Genomic DNA, 17,911 nt, shown 5'->3' with positions numbered 1-17,911 from the left:
AAGGTTTCTTTCCCCAAGTAAATCGCATTTGTTCTGGAATTTGTTTTGACCTCTCCTCTAACTCTCCCTAAATGCCCATCTCTAACCACTACGGACCTTCACCCACTGCCCTGTTCTCCTTTCAGGACATGGGAGATGACAGCTGTGGCTTCTGTTTTTACACCATGACTGAAGTTGCCTAAAAGCCCTCCCAGTTCCTAATGAAAATCCCAACTCATAATTCAGGTTTTCTGCATCTAGTGAAGATCTCAAAGCCGTTCCCTAAATTCTATAATTATTGCCTGTTTATATTTATGGGTCCCTTTGTTCAAATGTTTATATGCTGCCTTTGGGAAATCATCTTCTGATAATTTTTCTTTCTTCCTTCACAGAAGCACAGAGATGTCTCCTGTACAGCCCATTGCTGCCTGTTAGCACACCTGATATATGCTTGTTCTCACATAGTATGTCTGTGCAGCCACAGGAGTTTTTTATGTGGAACTTCCACACCAGTGTTAAAGACAGCCGTAGCCACCAAAGAGATCCTTGTAAAATATAGGATTAGGGTATACTACAGGAATTAATAATTCTCAAGCCACTGCTTTAAATTGTAGCCACATTGTTTTTGTAGGGAGGTTGCTCAATTTATATACACAGAACATGAAGGGTTGCATTCTCATCAGGACACCAGTTTCATTTAAGACCCTTATACCAAAAGGTACTTAGATAACCCTCTTCAATATGTACATAGTATATTGCTTTGTGCAACATATTGCTTTGAGCAACAAATGATGCTAATTTTCTTGCTAATTTGATCCTCTCTGATTATTTTCTTCAACTCCTAAAAGTCTAAGTGAATACAATGAAAGAATACCATCTGTAAAAATTGTTTTTAACATATTTTCCCTCAGAGTCAAGAATACATGTTTTTTAAAGACATTTAATAATGATATGGGTTTATCATTCTCTATCAAAAATAATTTCATTGGACATTATGCCAATTTTCTTCTCAGGGTCCCTCGACTAAATAGTAACTTTAAAAACATACTGCTAGTTTGCTATATTTTAGTAGGTCAGCATGCACACCAAAAGTGTATTAAGGTGGACTGCTCTATTTATTGATTTGCCATGAATCTGCTAAAGGCTCAAGGCAATTGTCTGTGGAAGGGGGCGGGAGGGCCATACATGATCGAGGTCATGCGCATCTAGCCAATTTGTAAGACGATCCCGCCGCCCTAAGCCATCAGCAATCCTTAGCATAGGGGCACACTCATGCATTCCTGTCAAGTCATCTTGTGAAAGGCTGCCTGCTTCCAGCTTGGCTTGGATGTGCAACCTTAATAAAACTCACTGAGGTCTGGGAGAAAATAGCAGATCTGCAGCAGATAGGATAGAGGAAAGGGTCTAGAATATGTACACGCAGCTGACTCAGGCAGGCTCCATGCTGAACGGTCACACAGAGAGGAAACAATAAATCTCAGCTACTATGCAATAAATATCTCAAGTTTTAACGAAGAAAAACATCATTACAGTGAAATAAAAAAATTTAACATTTTAGAACACAGCTAACAAATGGCTAGTTTTCTATAATTCTTCTTCAAACGCTTTCTTTGAGAGGGAAAGAGTCAAACAAACAAGCATTTTTACCTGAAATAAAGAACTAGTTTAGAGGTCAGAAGAAAGGAGCAAGTTTTGCGGGAGGCACGGAAGGAGAGTGCTGGCAGTACAATGACAGTTTTCCTTTCCTTTGCTTTCCTCGCTGCCATTCTGACTCACATAGGGTGCAGCAACCAGCGCCGAAGTCCAGAAAACAGTGGGAGAAGATATAACCGGATTCAACATGGGCAATGTGCCTACACTTTCATTCTTCCAGAACACGATGGGAACTGTCGTGAGAGTACGACAGACCAGTACAACACAAACGCTCTGCAGAGAGATGCTCCACACGTGGAACCGGATTTCTCTTCCCAGAAACTTCAACATCTGGAACATGTGATGGAAAATTATACTCAGTGGCTGCAAAAAGTAAGTGATTGCTTTCAGTTTCTAATAGCACGGAGCTTTTTCCGTTCTTGCACTGCAGCTAACAAAAAGTTCCATTGGGGCGCATTTGTGTGTTTACCTTTTGCTCCAGGGGGGCAGTGTTTGCAATTCCAAGACGGCTGTCTGGGTTTGGCTTCCTGGGTAAGCCAAGGTTTGGGGGCTTGCGCAAACCTATGAATGTGTGGGGGCACCCCGTTTGTGTGTCTAGCCCTGGTAAATTTTATGACATTTTTGTTCTCTCTTTTCTAAAGTTCAGCATTAAGGGTCTCTCTGTCAAAATCCTACCTTAAGAAAGAAAGTATGTACCTCTTAAGCAAGTTGGTGAAAAATAAATAATAATAATGACAATACTAATTAATAAGATCAAATCGATTTTGCACCAGAAAATTTTGTGCCGCTGGGGTGGCAAATCATCACAAAGTATTTGTTTTTTTAACCTTTATAAAAATTAACATGAAGTGAGAGTAAATATAAAATATCATATTTTATAGTAAATATAAAATATCATATTTTATATTAAATATAAAATATGATAATTGTATATTTATGTAAAGGGAACTGTTAATTTCAGCAAGTGGTAGAATAGTAGAGGACTGGTTTCTGTTAAATATTTTTTTCTTCTGTCCTTGAGAAAAAAAATTAAAAAAATACATTGTAATGTTAACTGTCAGAAAGGGGTTGCTCGCTCACGATGAGGGCATGCTGGCTGTTGAGGAAGACATGCACCTGCAGATTTGGGCTGAACGCAACATGTAGTCTACTATGTTCCTGAAATACCTCCCTTCTCAGGGCATTGTAGTTAGAGACACTACCTGGCGAGTTTAAGTATCCATGTTATTTGGTGAATGTTTATGTTGAGTATGAATGTAATCTCAATTTATAGAAATCAAATCGAATAGTTTATCCAGTTATTTATCTACAAACCATTTAAAAGTTTTTGTTGAAGATATGCCTATTAAATTATGAACACACTTCTGCAACTCATTCTGTCTTTGCACTCTGTTTAATAATAGGCAGCCGAGAATAAGTATATTCAACTGACTATGCCACTAGAAGGGAGGCAATGTCTCAATTTGTGAAAAGCTTCTCTCCCTTGTTAATGGATTCACTTGGTACATATAGATAGGTATGCAATCAGGCTTCTTTAAGTTAGTGTGTTAACCAGGCAATCCCTTTAAAAAGATAAAAGATAGGGAAAGGACAAATGCTCTATTTTGTTCTTGTGTGGTCACACTTGCTTAGGTCACCACCTGCTGAATCATGCCAAGTAATAGTTATTCTACTTTTGTCCACTAGGGACTGAACTAAGATCACTGTTATTTTATTTGACACATTAACTGGAACTTAGTAGTTCTACAGTTTCCAAACCTGATATTGTAATCTTTCTATTACAGACTATAGGACTGTAATAGGCAATCAGTAGGTAGGCAGAAGAATAAAAAGCAAACAGAACTCTCAGTTTTTTTACAATTGTAGCTGAAATTTTAGGCACTACTTTCAGTAGTAGTTTATAATAGGATGTTTGTATTTTTCTTTGGTAAAACTTATTTCCATTGTAAACAAATGATTTTGGTTGAACAGCTTGTTATCATTGTTCAGTACACCATCCATATAGTTTTTAGTGATAATTCAATCATTATATATTAGTCTGGATTCTTTGAGGGAATGGGAAGGAAAATTTAGTCCCAAGTTATCCTGAATAATCTATTCTACCAAAAACGTGATGTTTTGTTTGCTTAAAACATATAATCAAAATAGTGATTCAGACATAGTAATGCATATTTCTTGTTGCTATGCAATTATTCAGCAGTGACAGGGTAAACACATAATTCTGCTGGGCTTAAATCATGCACATGTTTCATATGTTAATTTATTTTGCAAAATAAATTTGATTCTTGTTTGCATTGTTCTTGGTCAATGATTATGGGATAGCTTTCAGATTATAGCCAAGAATAACTATTAAAATGTTCTTTGGTTACATTGACACTTTCAAGTGTAAAAATCAAGCTGAATATATGCTGAAAACGTCCCTATTGGTATGAGTCAGAGCAGTGTGGCTTGACTATTGTCAGTTTAAATTTGCATATCTTTTGTCATTGTCAATGTGATTGGTTGGAGGATCAAGAAACCAAATAAATGCATTCAGCAAAGAACTTGCTAAAGGCTTTCATAAGTTTCCCTTCATTAGGAGTTTTCTTCACTCCAAGTTCTAAACTTCGTGTGATATATTTATTCTGATAATTGAAATGGAAATCTTTTTACTGTAACCATTTGGTACGCTCAGTACTGCAATTTGTATTACTTCTATTTTGATTCCAAGTACTTGCCATAGGAAGAAGCAATACCCTGCAGAAACTGAGGCTATCAGTGTATGTAGGTGAAATTAATTTATCCATTTATTCGGCAAAATAATTAATCAAAGCATAGTGATTATTATGTAGCTCATGGCATCGCTATCAGGAAAGGTTTTGAGGCAGAATAGATGTGTTATCAACGCTAAATGAAGCTATATGATAATTATGTTAATCCATCCCCTTCCATGAAGGGAAACCTCCTTCCTCAACTTTTCTGGTCTTGCAACTGAACAGGATGAGAAGCAAGGCATGCAAGGGGGCAAATGATTTGTGGGTCACCATAAATACTGGAACTGTTATGGCACTGCTTTCTTGATGTGATGGATTTAATTCAAAGAAATCAACTTTCCATAATCACTTGTCAATTAAAATGAGGTAGGTTGATAGCATTATCATGACTTCTCAGACCAGGAAGCGTGGTGTGAATAATATGCCCAACATCACAGTTTTATTTTGTGAAACACCTGGGTGTGTTTCTGCTTTGATCTCTTCTATAATATAGCTCTTTTTGGAATTATTAGCAAGTCATAGTAAATACCTGAGAGCGACCAGATCTTAGATAAGTAATGATAAATACAACTGGCCTCTGTGTCTTTGTCACTTTCTTATGATCTCTTCCTACTTCTGTATGACAGTGAAACATTTAGCCCACATCCTGTGCTTTGTGAACTATTGTTTTCTGTCTCCCACATCTCAAAAACTTCACAAAGATGTACATTTAAAATATTTAGATTTAAATATGTATAATGTTCTAGGATTTGGGGAATCCTTAGAAGATCTGTTTTGCTTTTGCCAAATGATGTCTTTTTTTGTTAAAAGTTTAAATAAATTGACTCAATAATGCCTTGTAACAGAAAACAATAGTCTATTTGCTATAAATATTTTACACTAGCTAAAATTGATGACTGTTAATGGAAAACATAGTTATGAATTGCCATCCAGAGATGGCAATTTTAAGAAATACAAAGATTTTACTGGACTATTTAGCTGTTTTTCTATTGACAACATTTTTTGGTTAAGGATGTCCTCTATTTGCATATTGTATTCTTTTCTTCAGAGTTAAGATTTGGAATGCTATTACCCAAAACACATTGATGATGATGATTTTTTTAAACACATATATTACATATATATTAATCCCTATTAATATCCATTAGAATGCGACCTCCATGAGGCCAGTGACCTTGTGTGTTTGTCTAATGTCATATCCTCAGTGCCTGGAAGAGTATATAACATATTTATAACAGATATACAATAAATATGTGTTAAATGAAAAAATCAATGCATTATCTATTGCATTCTGCACTTTACTGTCTACCGTCAGTATTTTATTTGAGGTATACACCTTACCTCTTCAATAGATTGTAAGTTGTCCTATAGGCAAGGACTATAACCTACGGTTATTTTTGTCCTAATACTAGTTAAAACAATATTGGGTCCAGCGTAGGTGATTATTAATTATTCAAATTATATTTAACCAGTGATCCAGAATCTCAAAATCTTCTCTAGTCACTCCAGTTCATCTTCTTAATTATTCTTTAAGGGTCAGCTCTGTTGCCAGTTTCTCCAGGAAATCTACCCACATTCCACTTACCCTCCCAGGCTGAGTTCTCAAATGTCATCACAGTACATTGACTGTATCATGTTAACACTGTAGTTCTACATTGTTGTGGTGTTTGTTTTAATTATTTGTGTCTAGGCTTGTTTTCCCACCTAGACTGTGAGTTCCTCAAGTGTAGTAAATGTCGCTTATCCATTTTTATACCTCTGAACATGTTCATTAAGGGTCTGGATTAATTTCTTTGTTATCATAATAATCAGTTTTTAAGAAATCAAGTGCTCAAGTGTATAGTGGTAACTATAAAATAGTGAAAATTAAGGGACCTTGTAACTACTTCAAGATGCTAAAGTTTGCTTAAATGTTAGCACTGGGCTACTTGAGGGTCAGCTAGATATTCTTTTGTACAATAATGTTTTGTACTTCTATAAGCACAAGAACTTAGTATTTCTTGTTCAGTACAGTAGGGAGCCATTTACTGCATACATCTATATAATATGTATATATCTGTATAACATGTGCACATAAGAATTTAATTATAATAATATACATCTGTATAATATGTGCACATGAGAACTTAATTATATTAATATACATCTGTATAATATGTGCACATGAGAACTTAATTCTTACCGGTATATTATTGTTTTGGTGGCCGGTGGTAGCTGTGCAATACTCAGAGAGAATGCTCTTATGTTTTATTTTCACATTTGTGGGAACTTCCTAAATGTGTGAAATGGGTAGACATTGGCCAGGCGTGGTGGCTCACACCTGTAATCCCAGCACTTTGGGAGGCTGAGGCAGGCAGATCACCTGAGGTGAGGAGTTTGAGACCAGCCTGGCCAACACGGCGAAACCCTGTCTCTACTAAAAATGCAAAAACTTAGCTGGGCCTGGTGGTGCGTGCCTATAATCCCAGCTACTAGGGAGGCTGAGGAAGGAGAATGGCTTGAACCCAGGAGGCAGAGGTTGCAGTGAGCCAATATCGCACCACTGCACTCCAGCCTGAACGACAGAGCGGGACTCCATCTCAAAAAAAATAAAGTAGATATTTAGTAAGTATGATTTTAATAATTTGTCACTAAACGTGAAAATAAGATACATGCACAATTTATGCCTAGAGATTGGGAAAAGTAGCCGTTGCTGAGAAAGATTAATAGAAATAATTATCTTTTAAATCAAGTTGTAGAAATGTCCCCATCAACTTCATTTGAAGAATAGACCCCTGATTTTCAAGCCAAGTAAGAACCCTTCAGAATCTGTATTAACGTTTCAACAAATAGTTAGGTATTATTGGTTGCTTGTTACATTTTAGAATCAAAAGATCCAAAAAAACCCCTTTCAGCCCCAGAAGCTAGGCAGTTAGTTTTATAACAGCCTTTTGGCAAACTGTTTCCATTGAGAAATCTCAGGTTTTAAGGCTATGACAAGTAGGTCCTTTTCTATGGGTTTCTATGGGTAATTACAGTCCTTCCTTACCCCTGACTGTACCATTTCACATTGAGCTTTCTTTTAATAGCACTCCTCTCATATAAAGGTATTGGTTTAATGTAATTTAAATGAATAGGAATGTCGTTTCCCCCCTTAAAATCCTCCTACAACTTCTCATTACATAGGAATAAAATCTGAATTCTTACCAGGAGGTCTTATATGATCTGCCCCACACCTCTCACTGGCCCCATCATTTACTACCTTCAAACGACATTCCAGACACTCAAGTGACATTGGCCTTCTTGTTATTTCTCCAACAGACAGGCTCATTCCTGCCTCAGGGACTTTACAAGCTGTTTACTCAGCTCAGAAAATTCTTCCCCCTGATCTTTGCATGGTTGGCTACTTCTCTTCATTCAGGTCTTCACTCAGCAGTCTTCTCAGAAAATCTCTGAGCACCATTCGCTACCACCTTCCCCACTTTACTAAGAGGCTTTCTACCTTATTATACTGTTTTATTTCTTCATGGTACTTGCTACTGCCTAATGCTGTGTTACTTATTGTTTGTCAGATTATTTATTCTGTCTCCGCTTACTAAGAATGCAAACTCCGTTAGAGCAGCGTCCTTGTCTATCTTGTTGATGCAGTATACCTTCTACCTAGAAGAGTGGATGACACATGGTAGAACCTCAATAAATATTTGCAGAATGAGCGACTCTGTATTTTCATAGACACTATGCTCTATGAGGTACATCCTGCACCTGTCTTGTTCACCAGTTTTTATTTATTATTCTTTTTTTTTAATCATTTCTGGTAGCAGATTGCCTTTTCTAGCACAATGCTTACAGCATAGTTGGCGCTATTTATTATTTTTAATAAATAGGGAAATAAATGAAGTCCATGAGCAGATTTGGACTATAATCAAATTGATGTATGAAATTTAGATGCAACTATATTTTACACATTACCTTTTTAACTACGTAATGGCAGAAATTTTATTAATATTCCGAGTTTCCATCCTCTCTATCAAGGGTCCGCCAGCAATGGCCTTTGGGCCAAATCCTTCCTGCCACCTCTGTTTGTAAATAAAGCTTTATTGAAGAACAACCACATTCCTTCCTTTATATATTGTCCATGCATTTGTAAATAAAGTTTTATTGGAAGAGAGCCACACTCATTCATTTATGTGTTGTCTATGGCTGCTTTCCTACTACAAAAGCAGAGTTCAGGAGTTGCAACAGAGCCTAAAATACTTAATATCCAGCCCTTTTGAGAAATAGTTAGCTGACCCCTGCCCTATATTGCAAGAGGAATTAGTATTAATATTGGGACCATTGCAAGGTAAATTGTAAGGTTTGTTGTGTGGGAAAAAGATCACCCTCCAGGAGGCCCAGTAATCTTCAGGTTCATGCCAGTTGGCAGAGAGCCTGACTAAGCCATTTCTTGGCTGGGTGTCTGGACATGCTGTGAGGTGACATTTTAGAGGCACACAAGCAAGGGAATTTCATGTCTTTTCTTTCTCCTGCCCATCATCACAAGAACAGGGAAATATTCCCAAAGCAGATACATATCAGAAAAGAAAAAGCACCTGAATAACAATACAGACCAGCAGCCTGTGGATAAACAAGTCTGGGCTACAGGATCTTCTGTGCTATGTGCCTGTTTCATCCTGTTGGTTGTGGCATTAGCAAGAATGCTGACAAAACACTAGAGCCATTCTATTTTCTTAGAAATGGGGCTTCAGCTCAGCCTCTTATTAGAAACCTTTCCCCCCTGTCATTTGTTTTAAGTATAAACATTAGAAGTGCTCTCACTTGTGCAGATGATGAGAGGGGAGGAACAATAAGTGGGTAGCTCAGCTACAAAACACAGAGTTTTATCAGCCCCTGTGCTATAATTTGCTAATTAAGGAGGTTTTGTTTTCATTCTGCCACAGCCTTGTCTCTGTGTGGAAACATTAGCAGCCTTTTCCTGGGCCTTGTCTTCTTTTCTTTTCTTTTTTTTAATACCACAAGCTATATTGTGTCATTTGCTTAGATGCACAACCCTAATTACATTCTGAGTCATCCTCGACTTTTGTCCCAATACAAGATTATCTTTGGCGGTGGAGTTGGGAAATTCCAAACCACCTTTGGTTTTGGCCCCATGGTCTGAGGGAGGGAGGGCATCTCCGTGTTTAAATCTTCTTACAATGTGTACAAAAGATGTTCCTCCTCTCTTATCAAAGAGGTTTTTAAAGAATGACGCCCTCCATGGATTATCTTCTCTTTACATTTGGAGGCTATTTCCATGTAGGATCTATATCTGAATACTCTTATCTAATTCGAAATATTAGAAGTGAGAGAGCTTTAGATTCATTTGGTCTTAGTTGTCTGCTCAAATAATCTGAATTTTTTCCTTCAAGCAAATGAAAAGGTGATTTTGAACAGAGAAAGTAGCTAATAATTTCATCCAGAAGGCATTTAGGCCTATGAAGATCTTTCCTTTTGTCAGTAAGTACTGAAAAATATAGAGTAAGATAACTGTTGTTACTTGTTTATACTATACTACATGACTATGCAGGTCACTTATTAGAGGTCTATCTAGGAATGTGTTTCCTGAGTTTGTGTTGAACCCTTGAAAAAACATGCAAATTAGCACAAGCATTGAGATGTGTCTGAAGTAAATCAGCAGCTGAAATGTGAATAGAATGCAAGTGAAAAAAATGTGAATATCTTAAATCACTAGTAATATGTACCTATAAGCGACCAAACTCACTGGCATCAGATAGGTAAACTTACTACAAATTTCAATGAAATGGCTTATGATAATTTTGAAGGATGGCATATTGTAAAGTTTAGTGACATGTGTAGCTCTATTCATTAGGAAGGAGTATGCTTTATTGGTAGTCTCCACTTTGTTTCTGAAGGCTAAATAAGTTAAATTACAATGCTTGACCCTTCAAGATTATTGGAGACTTTCCATTCCCAGAGAACCAATAAATATTGTAAAATCGCAAATTATAGTTCTTTTCTAAACCCTTAAAGATGAAAGATAGCCCCAGGATTTCATAAAACATTTTAACAGTGTTCTTGTCTTCACTCTTGATATAGAGCTGACTAGATTAAAGTTCAGTAGGTTTTTATTGTAGCTCGAGGTTTGCCGCATCCAGCAGGTCTTGATATCCACCTTATTTTAATTGCACAGATATAAGGGCTGAGAACTGTAACCTTATTACCAGTATTATCAGTCTTTTTATTATTTTCCAATTCTACTCAGTTTTTAAATAATAAGAACAAAGGTATAATGTGATAGTTGTTCTAATGCTTGTAGAATAAATGAATGGGTTTATTGAATAAGTTGAATATTTAGTAACTTAAAATGTCAATAATAAAGACAATATTTTTGAATCAATGAACTGATGAATTTTAAATAATTATTGGCAATTGAACCTGATTTTCAAATGAATTATTCAGCAGAAGTTTAATATCTAGAAACAAATGGAGAGGTTACAGAATAAGTGGAGTGAGACCTCCTTCTAAACCCTCTTCCCTTGGCCCTCCAAGAGCATTCCTCAGGGCACCCCATATGTCCAAAGGAACATAGTTTCAAAATAGCTGCAAGAAAACTTCCAAATAATCAAATATTAGTTAGGTAAAGCTGCCCAAACCTAGCTACTGGTGGGCACAAAGAAACATTACATTCGCTAGTTTGAATTTGTTGCCAAGCTGTCGTAAAAACATCCAAATCTGCCTTACAGGAAGCAGTTTAAGGGTATCAATGTGTAAATTTCAAAAACAAATGCAGATTGTTTTAGACTCTTAAAAATACTGAGGCCCACCCATATTTCACATGACACAAATTTGATAAGATAATAGAGTACTCTTGGTTAATTAGCAGCAAATTCTATAATTTATCTAATCCCTTAATTATACAATTGTATGATAGTGTATACTTATCTATTTTTACCTTAAGAATGTAGTGTTTGATGATTGCTTCATATTGTAAAGGATACTATTGACTTCAAGCAGAATTCATTGTCAAGAATAGTGAAAGAAAATCTGAATTTCAATGAGGAATTTTGATATTTTCAAAATTCTCTGATGATTTGTTAGATCTACTTAGCTAACCTTGTTTTTTTACTTCTAATATATGGCATTTACCAAGAATAGAAATCTCAAGAACTGCTATTTTCTTGTACACATATGCCAGTATTTTTGTGCTTTTTAAGACACTTGTCCATGTTGTAAAGATTAATTTAGTTTAAACTATATAAAATGATCCAAAAGTCCATTTTCCCAAATACACCTAAGCTGTGCTATATCATAATGTGCTGAAAGACGACAATCAACTGAGGCAGCCCCGTCAATTTCTTTAGCTCTCTGGAGCTTTTTCTTTTTCGTTTTTTTTTTTTTTTTTTTTTTAGCAGATGAATGACGCACGGCCACTTAATATACTGATGGTGTGAAGGCTCCAATGTTAGGCCTTATATGAATTTATTATTAACTTTCTTATTGTTTTAGAAATGAAAGTTCTAATATTTTTTCTGGCTTCCAAATGGTTGGCTTTTTTCAACCCCCACTTTGCTCATTCTGCACGTTAGAGACTTCTGAGATTAAAACCAGGAAAGCAGAGGTGGCAAGGCAGCCCTCAGACCAGGCAAGACAAAAAGGTTGAAAGGGACCTCCTGGCCTGTCTCTCCTTTTTATTTCTCTTGTCTCCTCCATTATTGTTTTTAATAAAGTCTCCTGTGATCCTCCCCATGCTGGCCATGGAGTGGGAGTGCTGCAAAGAGGATGGACGACAGGGAAGGCGAATGAACAGAGAGACCAGTGACAGTCCCTTTATTGGGACATGGGGGAGGGGTGACACAGTGAGGGACAGGGGACTATAGCAGTGTCAGCAGGACTGCTCCATGAGGGATGGCATGAGTTCTGTCATGCGCTTTTAGGATACAGGCAGGAGTCATAGAGCTTAGCACCTGCAATTAACAAAGGGCAGGAAACCAGTTAGCCAGTTACCTAATCAAATATGCACTTCAGCCAAGGTGGTCTGCAAGGTACTAGGACGATGTAAGAAATTCACTAAAACCCCTGTTGTTGAGAAGCCTAAACCCACTGAAACAGACTTAAAAGCAAGGACATTGTTTGTGCCCACTATTTCCTATGGCAAGTTTAACGATAGTACAGCCCAGTGCCTAGAGTCAAACTGCCTGGATTTGAATGCTGATAGCACCACTGACTTGCTGTGTGACCTTGGGCAAGCTTCTTCACTGCTCTGTGCTGCAATTTCATTATGGGTGAAATTGAGGTGATAATAGTATCTATGCCATAGCGTTATTAAGTGCAAGCATAATACACATAAATTACTTTGCATAAGTTCTGTCACCTAGTAGGTGTTAAGTAAATACTACTTATTACTAGGGAAAGTTCTGGGTACAGTGTTAGTTAAGTATTGAGCACTTTTTCAAAACTATTGAGACCATTGGAAAAACTTTACATGTGTTAATTCATTGAATACCTCAAAAGCCAATGTGAGGTAGATAGTGTTATAATTGCCCCACGTGGCAAATGAGGAAACTGAGGCAGGTACAGAGAGTGGAAGTAACTTGCCCAGGATTACGCAGTAGCTAAATTTATGGGCCAGCACTCAATCCCGGGCAGTCTGGCTCTATGACCTACGCTCTTAACCAAATACGAGATTAGCTGCAGCAACGTTTGCCATGTCTCCTCTTGTCAATCCTCAAACCTTAAGCCTATTTCTAAAAAATTTTTCTGTAGTTGTCTTTGTGTCTAAACCCTTAATTCTTTCATACTAAATGTGTTGCCCCTTTCTCAAGTTCTGTTTCACACATCCCGGCTCTAAAGCTCCATGGTTAAATTGATGGTGGCAGGTAGGCTCTGTTGCTGATTGAAGCACAATAGCTGATTCTCTCAGCCCTCCCACAGGCCTGTTAACAGACCGCAGAATCCCATGTCTGCAGTCCCTACTGTGTATCTCCTTAGAAGCACCATCTCTTGAAGTTATAGAGCTTAATTGAGTCTGACTATTTATCTAAAAACTTCTAAAACACAAAGAAAGGCTTACAATTGCTTTACATGGGGCGAAGCCGCCTATTCTAAATATCTTCCATTCAATATAATGACCTCCCTCTTGGATTTATCTGTAGGCAATCCTGCTTGGAAAAGTGAAAGCGCATTCTGGAACTTAAAATATTATTTGCCTGCACTTCCTTTTGTGGGTCATTTGGAGAGTTGTAAAAATGAGAAGAAAAACTTTGTTTCCTTAGGCAATGACCTCTTATCTCACTTCCTATTTTATTTATCATTGTCCCTATTAATGAAAATATTCCTGGTATTTTGGGCCCAAGCCAAGAACACTGCTACTTGTAGACAATTGTGATAGTTCTTCCTCTCTTTTTGTCTGATCTTGGAGGCCTGGCCACTCAAAATTTGGATTTTGAGGGTCGCTGCTTCCCTTGCTGAGTATCAGTTGCATGAGACAGGGAGGGTCTAAGCTACCCTAAATTCTCCCTGTCCATTCTTCTCCATAGAGACCCAAAGAGGACAAAGCAGGGTGGGGACAAAATAGATTTCAGTCATTCTTTCCACCCACCTTTGCATGGTGAGGTAAACCAAAACCTATTAAAACAGCACAACAACAAACAACTCAGCGCATATTCACTTGCTTGACCTGCGCTGTCTATTGAAAGCTGAGCACAAGCAATGTGTGGTCTGTGGGCATTGTAGGTGCCCAGTAGATACTGTTGGGATGTGTTCATGAATCAATGCACACTGTATTGCTCAAGCTGTTTGGGGGCCACTGTTTGGTCAGTGAAGTTGTCTGAAGGATACTTGTGCTAATGCTGAATAACAGAGACCTTTCCTCAATGTGCGGGAAACTATTAAGTTATAGAGTACAGTTTTCTCAATTTTAAGGGTTTCTCACTTCATTGTCCCCATGTTTGTCATCTTTCATCTATTGTGTGTGATATTTGTCATCTCTCAGGAGATAGCTGACAATATAGCAAATACTTATTAAGGGAAGCTGGGAAGTGACCTCTCATGTTTAGTTGTACAGCTTGCATTACATGAGACACATGATTATCTCACTGATAAAACATAATCACATTTTCTGCCAATGAAATTGCTATTGCTTTCTGCACAAAGTAATTTATCTGCAAACAAAGCAATAGATACTGGATGTTCTGTCACATAGTAAGTATGAAAATGACTTTTCTGCCAGACACAGTAGCTCACATCTGTAATCCATCACTTTCGGAGGCCGAGGCTGGTGGATTGAGCCCAAAAGTTCAAGACCAGCCTGGGCAACATGGTGAAACCCTGTTTCTATCAAAATAATATACAAGAATTAGCCTGGCATGGTGGCTGGCACATGCCTGTAGTCCCAGTGACTCTAGAGGCTGAGGTGGGAGGATCACTTGAGCCCAGGAGGTCGAGGCTACAGTGAGCTGGGATCGTGGCACTGCACTCCAGTCTGGCTGACAGAGTGAGACTATCTCCAAAAACAAAAAGAAAAAAATAAAGAATGATTTTTTAAAATAAGGTATTAATAAGTCTACCTTGGTAAACAGTGTCATCACCCAAACAAATATTTTAATACATAGCAGGTATTATCAAACCCACTTTACATATAAGGAAACTGAGGTCCACTAAAGTCAAATGATTTTTAAGAGGTTACATATTTACTTTGAGGCAGATCGCAGAATTTGAACCCATACTCTGAGTGGTTAAATCTAAAGCTCTTCACTCTTCTTGCCTCTTTCACTTTTCTTTCACAAATTACAACAAATTCTGAATGGTGGGGAGCAGGGAAGAGATTCAGATGAATGATGATGTCTTGCAAGTTTTTGGAGAATCTATCCATACTAAATAACCGTCTTTGGCAAGGAGAATAATTTACCATACATGTGTATAAATTGCTGTAAGAAGCCTGATGTTCTTAAGGAAAATGCTTCCTAGGCTTCTTTCCCATCCCAGCACAATTCTTAAAAAACTTTCACAAATATGTCAGAGGCAAATAATTCATTGCTATTTTTACTTTTCTTTTTAAATAAATGAGCTACTTAGACCAATTGCCTTAGTTGGAGTTATCCTGATATGAGTATACAAATAAAGATAATATTTTAAACTAGCTTATCTGTATTTTTGTTCAGGAACACTTCATTACAGTATTAGGTTGTATTTCTTATATTTCTTTCAGCTAAAAAAATAAAAAATAAAATACAGTCAATAGAGAAGAATCATTTAACATTTTCAACATTAATAAATTGGGTACTATTTGTAATATTCTGGGGAAGAGTCATCGCTTAAAAGACCTTATGCCATATATGTTTTGAATTTTTTTGAAAGTTCATCAGTATGATAAGAAGAATATGAAAAAAGTAGTTGTTGATCTCTGGTCCATGCTTAGAAAAAAAGAAAAGAAAATTAATAAACACTTGTGAAGATGAAACTGTCAGTATCTTTTACTGACAGTCAAGATAAACTAATGTACTAAAGAGACCTTGGTTCAAATAAATGATTAAGGCTGACAATAGAAGTGGAAATCTCATACTCAGCCTTCAACAAAGAAAGCTCTTAACTGAGAATTGAATATAGAGAGAAACTAAGAAGTCTTTCTGTCAAAGAGGAAAAAGAAATTTTAATTTTATGACTGTTAGGTTTCATATGAGACTAAAGCTTACATACTTTGAGTTCACAAATCAAACTTGTGCAATTTGCAGGGAAAAGGTCATTAGAGAAATGAATTACCCTGAACATAAATTATCTCTATATAGGATCCTACTATTTTGAAATGTCTTCCATTGGATCTAATTTTGAAGATCATGGCCAAAAAGATATCATAAACAGCTAAAGAACTCAAATAAACTCTGTAAGCCTATTTTAAAGTTTTTTTTAATGTTTCAAATAATTCACCAAATATTTGGAAAGTTCCTTTTCTGGTCAGATACAAAATATCCTCTTGTGAAAAATGAGATTAATGTATGTTTGTTCCTCCTCTGATTACTGGGCATTTGAGAAATCAATGGCGAAGTGGTGATTTTCATCAGAAGGAGACATCATTCCAACCCATTCATTCAGTGGAGGTGTTTTAGAATCTTTAAGGAAGATACAGTTTAAAAAATTATATATAGTTTTTAAAAGTTAGAACAAAACACACCTACCCCACCATGTTTGAGTAATAAAGCTATGTAAAGAAATACAGTCATTTCTTTTTTAATTTAACAAGGTAGAAAAAGTACAAGTAATAGGTAGAGAACAGGACTAGATGGTAAATGATTATAATAGCACTTCCTGTCTTATATGCCACCCTCTCATGAAGAGTTCCCCTCCCCTTGAATCGGGCTGGGCCATAAAAAGGAATTGAATTCCCATCTTGTACACTACAATACTCATGCCCTGAGCTACTGTGTTAGAAGTCCATCTACCCCAAGGCCATGGTGTTGTGAAGAAGTCAAGCCACATGGAGAAGGCATGTGTAGGTGCTGTGGTTAGTGAGTCTCAATATTTGAGTCACCTCAACTCAGGCTCTAGACATGTGAGCAAATGAGCTTTCAAAGCTTTCTGGTCCCCACCCATTGCGCTATCTCTAGATTTGGAAAAGGTCCAGAACATCATGGAGTAGAAACAACCCATCCCTACAGTTCCTTTTCTGAAATCCTGACTCATAAGAGTCTGAGAGCCCAATGAACATAATCAAATAGTTGTTACAAACTACTAAATTTGGAGGGTAATATGATGGAACTTCAAAAAATTTATGGAAGAAAATAATTGAAAGATAAAAATGAAAATGTAAACTTCATTTCTTAACATAAACTCCATCAGGTTCAACTCACTCATGTAAGCCATGATACCAGCCATCTTAGTCCATCCCTAAAGAACTGAAGGTCCAGTCCGGGAATTTAATCATATCAATGCAGTCTTTTTTTCATTATTAACTGAAGGGAAATAAGTACCTGATATGGTTTGGCTGTGCCCCCACCCAAATCTCATCTTGAATTGTAGTTCCTATAATCCCCACGTGTTGTGGGAGAGACCTCATAGGAGGTGAAATCAATTATTGGGGCAGTTTTCCCATGCTGTTCTCATGATAGTGAGGGAGTTCTCATGGAATCTGAAGGTTTTATAAGGGGCTTTCCCCTTCGCTCAGGACTCACTCTCTTTCCTGCAGCCCTGTGAAGAGGTGCCTTCTGCCATGACTGTAAGTTTCCTGAGGCCTCCCCCCAGACACGTGGAACTGCAGGTCAATTAAACCTCTTTTCTTTATAAATTACCCAGTTTCGGGTATTTCTTCATAGCAGCATGAACTTGGACTAATATAGTACCTTTTACAGATTTTCTTTTCTTCTTCCTTTTTTTTTTTTTTTTTTTTGAGACAGAGTCTTGCTCTGTTGTCAGACTGGAGTGCAGTGGTACAATCTTGGTTCACTGCAACCTCTGCCTCCCCGGTTCAAGTGATTCTCCTGCCTCAGCCTCCCAGGTAGCTGGGACTACAGGAGCCCGCCACCACGCCTGGCTAATTTTTTGTATTTTTAGTAGAAATG

The 17,911-nt window shown here is 37.2% G+C and overlaps 1 protein-coding gene across 4 annotated transcripts in view; it reads left to right on the top strand.

Annotated features, from left to right (window-relative positions):
- Positions 1–1,202: 1,202 nt before the first annotated feature.
- Positions 1,203–17,911, top strand: part of ANGPT1 (angiopoietin 1) — a 254,472-nt gene continuing 237,763 nt past the window's right edge. For 2 of the 4 annotated variants that reach the window (XM_009244024.4, XM_002819347.6), the window contains exon 1: positions 1,203–2,004. In XM_009244024.4, coding sequence (XP_009242299.1) covers positions 1,708–2,004 — 297 coding nt within the window. In that variant the 5' untranslated portion in view covers positions 1,203–1,707. The remainder of the gene's footprint in view (positions 2,005–17,911) is intronic. The other 2 variants (XM_063726788.1, XM_054518763.2) reach the window with 1 other exon arrangement.

The sequence above is a fragment of the Pongo abelii genome, chromosome 7 (genome assembly GCF_028885655.2).
Source record: "Pongo abelii isolate AG06213 chromosome 7, NHGRI_mPonAbe1-v2.0_pri, whole genome shotgun sequence".
Classification (NCBI taxonomy): domain Eukaryota; kingdom Metazoa; phylum Chordata; class Mammalia; order Primates; family Hominidae; genus Pongo; species Pongo abelii.
The sequence above is the reverse complement of the archived record's forward strand: the minus strand, read 5'-3'. Positions and strand labels throughout refer to the sequence as shown.